This window comes from Glandiceps talaboti, chromosome 9, assembly GCF_964340395.1.
Source record: "Glandiceps talaboti chromosome 9, keGlaTala1.1, whole genome shotgun sequence".
Classification (NCBI taxonomy): domain Eukaryota; kingdom Metazoa; phylum Hemichordata; class Enteropneusta; family Spengelidae; genus Glandiceps; species Glandiceps talaboti.
Window position 1 is genome coordinate 2765983 of NC_135557.1, and position 12230 is coordinate 2778212.

Consider the following 12230-nt stretch of genomic DNA (forward strand, 5'->3'; position numbering starts at 1 on the left):
GACAACCTTGAACACACCCTTACCAACAGTCAAATGTCAGTATGTTCTGCAAAGATAACCATTTTTTTGGTAAGCAAGTGAATAAACATTCAAATAATATATAAATATGGATAGTAACAAGACACTTCCCATAGCAACACCCAAATGGTGGTGTATATTGAATACACAAGTGGATAAACATACATTATGTAAACTTGGTGCCTAGCAACAAGGCTATGCCCATAGTAACAGCCAAGTGATGGTGTATATTGCAAAGATAACAACAGGTGTGGATAGACAAGTTGATAATAAACATTCAAAAAATGAACATGTATGCCTAGCGTAAAATAATACCCTGTAGTCATAGAGATATGATGTTATGTATTGCAAAGATAACAACTGGAATTGTTTAAACACAAATTGACATGTATTCACCCAGCAACTAAGAAATTACCCAACTGTGAAATTGTTGTATATCGGTAAAAATGGGGATAGATTAGCATGTAAATAAACATTTATTTATTTTTTTAGAAATTTAACAGATGAACTGTACCATTAATGCTACAATACCATTGGTGCTAACAGATGAACTGTACCATTAATGCTACAATACCATTGGTGCTAACAGATGAACTGTACCATTAATGCTACAATGCCATTGGTGCTACATTATTATTATTTTTGTTTCATTTCAGAAATATTTAATTAAATTAGAATCTTCACTAGCTAAATCAAGTTTTGATTTCACTTTACCTGAAGTAAGCTTTACAACTGATGGTTATCATAAACACGTCACCATCAAATTTGAACCCAAGGTGAGTCACAAGACATTAGTGTGTGTGGGTGTGTGTGTCTGTCTGTGTTATAACACTGAAAAGACAGTGAGGTAACAACCCTGAGAGCAAACTGCATATGGATTCAGTTCCCTCTAGATATGTCATGGTCTTTCAATCCTGCCATAGGAGTCAACTATGGTTATAACAGCTAGTAACCTACACCTAGTAATGTACAGCTAGTACCCTCCTACACCTAGTAACCTACAGCTAGTAACCTCCTACACCTAGTAACGTACAGCTAGTAACCTACACCTAGTAACCTACAGCTAGTAACCTCCTACACCTAGTAACCTACAGCTAGTAACCTCCTACACCTAGTAACCTACACCTAGTAACCTCCTACACCTAGTAACGTACAGCTAGTAACCTCCTACACCTAGTAACCTACAGCTAGTAACCTCCTACACCTAGTAACCTACAGCTAGTAACGTACAGCTAGTAACCTCCTACACCTAGTAACGTACAGCTAGTAACCTCCTACACCTAGTAACCTACAGCTAGTAACCTCCTACACCTAGTAACCTACAGCTAGTAACGTACAGCTAGTAACCTCCTACACCTAGTAACGTACAGCTAATAACCTACACCTAGTAACCTACAGCTAGTAACCTCCTACACCTAGTAACCTACAGCTAGTAACCTCCTACACCTAGTAACCTACACCTAGTAACCTCCTACACCTAGTAACCTACATCTAGTAACCTCCTACACCTAGTAACCTACAGCTAGTAACCTCCTACACCTAGTAACCTACAGCTAGTAACCTCCTACACCTAGTAACGTACAGCTAGTAACCTCCTACACCTAGTAACCTACAGCTAGTAACCTCCTACACCTAGTAACCTACAGCCAGTAACCTCCTACACCTAGTAACCTACAGCTAGTAACCTACAGCTAGTAACCTACAGCCAGTAACCTCCTACACCTAGTAACCTACACCTAGTAACCTCCTACACCTAGTAACATACAGCTAGTAACCTCCTACACCTAGTAACGTACAGCTAGTAACCTCCTACACCTAGTAACCTACAGCTAGTAACCTCCTACACCTAGTAACGTACAGCTAGTAACCTCCTACACCTAGTAACCTACAGCTAGTAACCTCCTACACCTAGTAACCTACAGCTAGTAACCTCCTACACCTAGTAACCTACAGCTAGTAACCTCCTACACCTAGTAACCTACAGCTAGTAACCTCCTACACCTAGTAACCTACAGCTAGTAACCTCCTACACCTAGTAACCTACAGCTAGTAACCTCCTACACCTAGTAACCTACAGCTAGTAACCTCCTACACCTAGTAACCTACAGCTAGTAACCTCCTACACCTAGTAACCTACAGCTAGTAACCTCCTACACCTAGTAACCTACAGCTAGTAACCTCCTACACCTAGTAACCTACAGCTAGTAACCTCCTACACCTAGTAACCTACAGCTAGTAACCTCCTACACCTAGTAACCTACAGCTAGTAACCTCCTACACCTAGTAACCTACAGCTAGTAACCTCCTACACCTAGTAACCTACAGCTAGTAACCTCCTACACCTAGTAACCTACAGCTAGTAACCTCCTACACCTAGTAACCTACAGCTAGTAACCTCCTACACCTAGTAACCTACAGCTAGTAACCTCCTACACCTAGTAACGTACAGCTAGTAACCTCCTACACCTAGTAACCTACAGCTAGTAACCTCCTACACCTAGTAACATACAGCTAGTAACCTCCTACACCCAGTAACGTACAGCTAGTAACCTCCTACACCCAGTAACGTACAGCTGGTAACCTCCTACACCCAGTAACCTACAGCTAGTAACCTCCTACACCTAGTAACCTACAGCTAGTAACCTCCTACACCTAGTAACCTACAGCTAGTAACCTCCTACACCTAGTAACGTACAACTAGTAACCTCCTACACCTAGTAACGTACAGCTAGTAACCTCCTACACCTAGTAACCTACAGCCAGTAACCTCCTACACCTAGTAACATACAGCTAGTAACCTCCTACACCAAGTAACCTACAGCCAGTAACCTCCTACACCTAGTAACATACAGCTAGTAACCTCCTACACCTAGTAACCTACACCTAGTAACATACACCTAGTAATGTACAGCTAGTAACCTCCTACACCTAGTAACATACAGCTAGTAACCTCCTACACCTAGTAACCTACAGCTAGTAACCTCCTACAGCTAGTAACCTCCTACACCTAGTAACCTACAGCTAGTAACCTCCTACACCTAGTAACCTACACCTAGTAACCTCCTACACCTAGTAACCTACAGCTAGTAACCTCCTACACCTAGTAACCTACACCTAGTAACCTCCTACACCTAGTAACATACAGCTAGTAACCTACACCTAGTAACCTCCTACACCTAGTAACCTACAGCTAGTAACCTCCTACACCTAGTAACCTACAGCTAGTAACCTCCTACACCTAGTAACCTACACCTAGTAACCTCCTACACCTAGTAACATACAGCTAGTAACCTCCTACACCTAGTAACCTACAGCTAGTAACCTCCTACACCTAGTAACCTCCTACACCTAGTAACCTACACCTAGTAACCTCCTACACCTAGTAACCTACAGCCAGTAACCTCCTACACCTAGTAACGTACAGCTAGTAACCTCCTACACCTAGTAACCTACAGCTAGTAACCTCCTACACCTAGTAACATACAGCTAGTAACCTCCTACACCTAGTAACGTACAGCTAGTAACCTCCTACACCTAGTAACCTACAGCCAGTAACCTCCTACACCTAGTAACGTACAGCTAGTAACCTCCTACACCTAGTAACATACAACTAGTAACCTCCTACACCTAGTAACATACAGCTAGTAACCTCCTACACCTAGTAACGTACAGCTAGTAACCTACACCTAGTAACATACAGCTAGTAACCTCCTACACCTAGTAACCTACAGCCAGTAACCTCCTACACCTAGTAACATACAGCTAGTAACCTCCTACACCTAGTAACCTACAGCTAGTAACCTCCTACACCTAGTAACGTACAGCTAGTAACCTCCTACACCTAGTAACCTACACCTAGTAACGTACAGCTAGTAACCTCCTACACCTAGTAACGTACAGCTAGTAACCTCCTACACCTAGTAACATACAGCTAGTAACCTCCTACACCTAGTAACCTACAGCTAGTAACCTCCTACACCTAGTAACATACAGCTAGTAACCTCCTACACCTAGTAACCTACACCTAGTAACCTCCTACACCTAGTAACATACAGCTAGTAACCTCCTACACCTAGTAACCTACACCTAGTAACCTCCTACACCTAGTAACATACAGCTAGTAACCTCCTACACCTAGTAACCTACACCTAGTAACCTCCTACACCTAGTAATGTACAGCTAGTAACCTCCTACACCTAGTAATGTACAGCTAGTAACCTCCTACACCTAGTAACCTCCTACACCTAGTAACCTCCTACACCTAGTAACCTACAGCTAGTAACCTCCTACACCTAGTAACCTACAGCTAGTAACCTCCTACACCTAGTAACGTACAGCTAGTAACCTCCTACACCTAGTAACCTACAGCTAGTAACCTCCTACACCTAGTAACATACAGCTAGTAACCTCCTACACCTAGTAACATACAGCTAGTAACCTCCTACACCTAGTAACCTACAGCTAGTAACCTCCTACACCTAGTAACCTACAGCTAGTAACCTCCTACACCTAGTAACATACAGCTAGTAACCTCCTACACCTAGTAACCTACAGCTAGTAACCTCCTACACCTAGTAACGTACAGCTAGTAACCTCCTACACCTAGTAACATACAGCTAGTAACCTCCTACACCTAGTAACCTACACCTAGTAACCTCCTACACCTAGTAACATACAGCTAGTAACCTCCTACACCTAGTAACCTACAGCCAGTAACCTCCTACACGGTACACCTAGTAACCTACAGCCAGTAACCTCCTACACGGTACACCTAGTAACCTACAGCTAGTAACCTCCTACACCTAGTAACCTACAGCCAGTAACCTCCTACACCTAGTAACCTACAGCTAGTAACCTCCTACATCTAGTAACCTCCTACAGCCAGTAACCTTCTACAGCTAGTAAAGATTCTATATATAATCCCACACAATCAATATTAGATTTTCGTCATAATGCTCCAAGCATAATTCCACTGACTAATACAAATACAAGCCACAGGTGAAAATTTGTAGTCCATGAAATCATACAAGGAGCATTATGACATAACACTAAGTAAACATTAATTTGGTTGGATTAAAATGTATATATTTATTACATATATATAATCCATATATTTTTTAACAATTTTGAATAAAATGTTATGAATACTGCAATGTTTCATTGAACTGTATACTTTATCGCGTACCAAAAAATGGTGTCTGATGGCTAAGCAAATTATGTAACTGCACGACCTGTTGTGAGGTCAATCACATGACCTGTTGTGAGGTCAATCACATGACCTGTTGTGAGGTCAATCACATGACCTGTTGTGAGGTCAATCACATGACCTGTTGTGAGGTCAATCACATGACCTGTTGTGAGGTCAATCACATGACCTGTTGTGAGGTCAATCACATGACCTGTGGTGGGGTCAATCACATGACCTGTTGTGAGGTCAATCACATGACCTGTGGTGAGGTCAATCACATGACCTGTTGTGAGGTCAAGCATATATATGATCTCGAGGTCAGATTGTGTTGTTATTATTGATTCTAACTTTGTGATGTAGATATAATGTCAAATTTAGTTTTAAAATATAAGTAAACCTTGTCTGAATAAAGCATTTGTTCCGTCATTTTAATTATATTTGTTCTAGAATTTTATAAGTTCGGAGCTCTAGCTCAGAGTTTGATGGAATAATGTGCCACTACATACAGGAAAGTAATCGTCATCGATCATTAGCATGATTTTTGATTGAATTAAATACAAATAAAAGTTCCTAAGGATGTATGTGAAGTAATGTGTGTGTATTTACCAGTTTTGAAAATATATATTTATTAATGTAATGGTAGTGGCATGCATACCATGGCAGGAACAAGTAAAAAAAAAAGTGAGTAGAACGGGTGATTTTGGTTTTTAATCTGTCGTGATTGACATCACACATGTGATTATGTAATAACAGCTGTTGATTTGTTTTTTATTTTATAGCGTCGTAGTTTAGATCAAGACATAGCACAGGGATCATATATAGCTCTACCACTTATTATCCTTGCTATATTTGTAGCCTATAATCACACAAAGGTAAGGTTACCATGGTAATACTAGTATTTGTCATTCTATATTATGCATGCGTGCTTGTGTGTGTGTGTGTGTGTGTGTGTGTGTATTTTGTATTACTTGTAGTGTGTAGATGAATATTTGTTCAAATGAAAGTGATCAAATCAGTCAATTACAAGTTACCTCCAAAACAGTGATTTTTGTTTAAAATTTTGCAAAAATAACAACATAGATGGTTTGGCAGGTTTCACAAGATAATATTATTCTGATACCCTTCCTTTTACTGAGAAGGAAGACACGGTGATCTCCCCTATCCTTATGAAAAACTGAAACCAGGTAACGCCACCACCCCCGCATAAAAACTGAATTAATTCACCTTACTAAGTAGTCCTAATCAGTGTCTGAGTAATCTGAGTCAGTGGGACTAGTACTGAGTAATCTGAATCAGTGTGAATAGTACTAAGTAATCTGAATCAGTGTGAATAGTACTAAGTAATCTGAATCAGTGTGAATAGTACTAAGTAATCTGAATCAGTGTGACTAGTACTAAGTAATCTGAATCAGTGTGAATAGTACTAAGTAACCTGAGTCGAGTACTAAGTAATCTGAATCAGTGTGAATAGTACTAAGTAATCTGAATCAGTGTGAATAGTACTAAGTAATCTGAGTCGAGTACTAAGTAATCTGAATCAGTGTGAATAGTACTAAGTAATCTGAATCAGTGTGAATAGTACTAAGTAATCTGAATCAGTGTGAATAGTACTAAGTAATCTGAATCAGTGTGAATAGTACTAAGTAATCTGAATCAGTGTGAATAGTACTAAGTAATCTGAATCAGTGTGAATAGTACTAAGTAATCTGAATCAGTGTGAATAGTACTAAGTAATCTGAGTCGAGTACTAAGTAATCTGAATCAGTGTGAATAGTACTAAGTAATCTGAATCAGTGTGAATAGTACTAAGTAATCTGAATCAGTGTGAATAGTACTAAGTAATCTGAAATCAGTGTGAATAGTACTAAGTAATCTGAATCAGTGTGAATAGTACTAAGTAATCTGAATCAGTGTGAATAGTACTAAGTAATCTGAATCAGTGTGAATAGTACTAAGTAATCTGAATCAGTGTGAATAGTACTAAGTAATCTGAGTCGAGTACTAAGTAATCTGAATCAGTGTGAATAGTACTAAGTAATCTGAAATCAGTGTGAATAGTACTAAGTAATCTGAATCAGTGTGAATAGTACTAAGTAATCTGAATCAGTGTGAATAGTACTAAGTGAAACTATGATATATATAGTGGTACTAATTCTAACATTCTAAATCTGTGTTTGTATTTCAGGTTCTTCCCTTCATTCAGCAGTTCTCACAGAGTGTGAAAACATACAGTACAGCAAGTAGTATTACTACTAGTAGTAGAACTAGTGTAGACAGAGGGGCTCTACTAACAGAAGACAATGTCAAACCTAGAAAGAAGGTTAAACCCAGGAAAACATAGCAGCAAACTAAGGGTGCCATATTTAAATCCAGGAAAACATAAGAGTAAACTAAGGGTGCCACATTTAATTCTATGTTTCTTATCACAACACCTTAAAATCATTGGTTAGCTGATCGATTAAAAATATTAGTAAAAAGTAAAAAAAAAAGAAAAAATCAAGTCTATGTGTACATGTTGGTAATACTTTTATTTAATAAACATACTATGGACTTTCTGAATGACCATAAAAAGGTTTTCTAAATAACTTAGAAATGCCTATGAAAGTCAGAAGGAAGCTTTGAATGACTTGTTCTTGGTTTTGTTAAAAGTTCTCAAATTTCAGCAATAAGTAATGATGTTGGCTCAGATACACTCATTGGGTCGCAGTCATACAAAGTGGTGTAGTTTTTTTCTTATCCTACCATAGAGGGCATCATTTTTATATTACTTTGCCAGAGTCCATCAGGTCTAGAGAAACGTAAAGTACAGCCGCTGTAACCAACAAGACTTGTTGTCAAGTAGAGTGTTATCTTGTGACGTGATACCAGAGATGTACTGAAGATTTCAAGTTACCAGTGGCCTTTAGTTGCAGAGTTGTGTAACAATACATGTACTGAAGTTGTAGAGTTGTGTACTAACACTGTAACAGCTATGTAGTCTGATTGTGTGGTATTAAAGTAACTGTTACAAACCATAAAGATATCTGAGGTTAATATAAACAGTGATATTGGATTCATTAATACTTCTATGTCTACTCTATTCAACTTTCTAGTCACAAAGTTATAGGTGTAGTTTTAAACCAATTTCTGTCTCTGACAAGTTTTATTAATTTTTGTCTTTTTTCACCATGGTATGTACTAGTTAAGAGAAAACAAAATAAAAAAACAAAAACATTTTACACCGAGTAATTGGTAGATGTGATGAATTTAAGAAATGGAGCTGGTGGGGGTGTAGCACAACTGATTAAGGATTTGTGTTGTGCTTATGTCATGGTAGTCTGTGTCTGTGTTTGTGTGTGTCTGTGTCTGTATCTATGTCTGTGTCTGTCTGTATCTGTCTATGTCTGTGTCTGTATCTGTCTGTCTGTCTGTGTCTACCGGTATGTCTGTGTGTGTATGTCTGTGACTAGTATCTATGTGTCTGTGGTTATGGCTGTGTATGTCTGTGTCTATGTCTGTGACTAGTATCTATGCCTGCGTCTATGTCTGTCTATGTCTGTGACTAGTATCTATGTGTCTGCGTCTATGTCTATGTCTGTCTATGTCTGTGACTAGTATCTATGTGTCTGTGTCTATGTCTATCTATGTCTGTGACTAGTATCTATGTGTCTGTGTCTATGTCTGTCTATGTCTGTGACTAGTATCTATGTGTCTGTGTCTATGTCTGTGACTAGTATCTATGTGTCTGTGTCTCTGTCTGTCTCTGTCTGTGTCTATGTCTGTCTATGTCTGTCTATGTCTATGTCTGTCTATGTCTGTGACTAGTATATGTGTCTATGTCTGTCTATGTCTGTGTCTATGTCTGTGTCTATGTCTGTGTGTATTGGGCTGATTGAAATGAGCCATGGTGGCAATGTTACTTTGGAGTCAAGGCAAAATAATCGAATGAATAATTGGGTCTAAAGTTATTTTGGGAAAAAAATTAAACTCAAGAACTGGGGGTGGGGGATTGGTCTAAAAAAATGGTATAGTGATGTCAGCCAATAATAGACTACATATCGCACAGTCACATCAACCAATGATGACAGACGTTACATATGGTATTCATATCAACCAATAGTAACAGACATTACATATGGCACAGTCACATCAACCAACTGTAACAGACATTACATATGGTAGTCATATCAACCAATAGTAACAGACATTACATATGGTAGTCATATCAACCAATTGTAACAGACATTACATATGGTACAGTCAAATCAACCAATTGTAACATACATTACATATGGTACAGTCATATCAACCAATTGTAACAGACATTACATATGGTACAGTTATATCAACCAATTGTAACAGACATTACATATGGTAGTCATATCAACCAATAGAAACAGACATTACATATGGTAGTCATATCAACCAATTGTAACATACATAACATATGGTAGTCATCAACCAATAGTAACATACATTACATATGGTAGTCATATCAACCAATAGTAACAAACATTACATATGGTAGTCATATCAACCAATAGTAACATACATTACATATGGCAGTCATATCAACCAATAGTAACAGACATTACATATGGCAGTCATATCAACCAATTGTAACAGACAAGTAACAGACATTACATATGGTAGTCATATCAACCAATAGTAACAGACATTACATATGGTAGTCATATCAACCAATAGTAACAGACATTACATATGGTAGTCATATCAACCAATTGTAACAGACATTACATAATGGTAGTTATATCAACCAATTGTAACAGACATTACATATGATAGTCATATCAACCAATAGTAACATACATTACATATGGTAGTCGTATCAACCAATAGTAACATACATTACATATGGCAGTCATATCAACCAGTAGTAACAGACATTACATATGGCAGTCGTATCAACCGATTGTAACAGACATTATATATGGTACAGTCATATCAACCAATAGTAACAGACATTACATATGGCAGTCATATCAACCAATTGTAACAGTCATTACATATGGTAGTCATATCAACCAATAGTAACAGACATTACATATGGTAGTTATATCAACCAATAGTAACAGACATTACATATGGTAGTTATATCAACCAATAGTAACAGACATTACATATGGTAGTCATACCAACCAATTGTAACAGACATTACATATGGCAGTCATATCAACCAATAGTAACAGTCATTACATATGGCAGTCATATCAACCAATTGTAAGTCATTACATATGGTAGTCATATCAACCAATAGTAACAGACATTACATATGGTAGTTATATCAACCAATAGTAACAGACATTACATATGGTAGTCATATCAACCAATTGTAACAGACATTACATATGGCAGTCATATCAACCAATAGTAACAGACATTACATATGGCAGTCATATCAACCAATTGTAACAGTCATTACATATGATAGTCATATCAACCAATAGTAACAGACATTACATATGGTAGTTATATCAACCAATAGTAACAGACATTACATATGGTAGTTATATCAACCAATAGTAACAGACATTACATATGGTAGTCATACCAACCAATTGTAACAGACATTACATATGATAGTCATATCAACCAATTATAACAGTCATTACATATGGTAGTCATATCAACCAATAGTAACAGACATTACATATGGTAGTTATATCAACCAATAGTAACAGACATTACATATGGTAGTTATATCAACCAATAGTAACATACATTACATATGGTAGTTATCAACCAATAGTAACATACATTACATATGGCAGTCATATCAACCAGTAGTAACAGACATTACATATGGCAGTCGTATCAACCGATTGTAACAGACATTATATATGGTACAGTCATATCAACCAATAGTAACAGACATTACATATGGTAGTCATATCAACCAATAGTAACATACATTACATATGGTAGTCATATCAACCAATAGTAACATACATTACATATGGTAGTCATATCAACCAATAGTAACAGACATTACATATGATAGTCATATCAACCAGTAGTAACAGACATTACATATGGTAGTCATATCAACCAATAGTAACAGACATTACATATGGTAGTCATATCAACCAATTGTAACAGACATTACATATGGTAGTTATATCAACCAATAGTAACATACATTACATATGGTAGTCATATCAACCAATAGTAACAGACATTACATATGGTAGTCATATCAACCAATAGTAACATACATTACATATGGTAGTCATATCAACCAATAGTAACAGACATTACATATGGTAGTCATATCAACCAATACTAACAGACATATATGGCAGTCATATCAACCAATAGTAACAGACATTACATAATGGTAGTTTTATCAACCAATTGTAACGGACATTACATATGATAGTCATATCAACCAATAGTAACAGACATTACATATGGTAGTCATATCAACCAATTGTAACAGACATTACATATGGCAGTCATATCAACCAATAGTAACAGACATTACATATGGTAGTCATATCAACCAATAGTAACAGACATTACATATGGTAGTCATATCAACCAATAGTAACAGACATTACATATGGTAGTCATATCAACCAATAGTAACAGACATTACATATGGTAGTCATATCAACCAATAGTAACAGACATTACATATGGTAGTCATATCAACCAATAGTAACAGACATTACACAAGACAGTAGATGTGAGTGAGTAAACTTATCTATAATTTATTCAAAGTAATACAACAAGTACAGCTTACCATTTACACCTACATGTAGATACACACATATCAAACTACATGATAATTCACATCTTAATATTCTAATATATTCAAATATAGACAACATTTCATTAACATCAGGAAGACTAGGTCAAAGGTCAAACACAACCACTTACAGCATTGTCATTGCCAGAACTAGACAGCTGGAAATATTTGGAGTATTTGAATTGTCTGTCCACTCACATTATGAGATAATTGAGAAACATGAAAATATTTTATTAACAAAACACCGAATCATATCATTGAAAGATGAAAATA

The 12230-nt window shown here is 37.1% G+C and overlaps 1 protein-coding gene across 1 annotated transcript in view; it reads left to right on the plus strand.

Moving 5' to 3' along the window:
* The window catches only part of LOC144439716 (BOS complex subunit NOMO1-like), a 90735-nt gene extending 82327 nt beyond the window's left edge, over positions 1-8408 (plus strand). The window contains exons 28-30 of the mRNA XM_078128949.1: positions 675-794; positions 5986-6078; positions 7392-8408. Of these exons, the coding sequence (XP_077985075.1) occupies positions 675-794; positions 5986-6078; positions 7392-7547 (369 nt within the window). The 3' untranslated portion in view covers positions 7548-8408. The remainder of the gene's footprint in view (positions 1-674; positions 795-5985; positions 6079-7391) is intronic.
* Positions 8409-12230: the final 3822 nt, after the last annotated feature.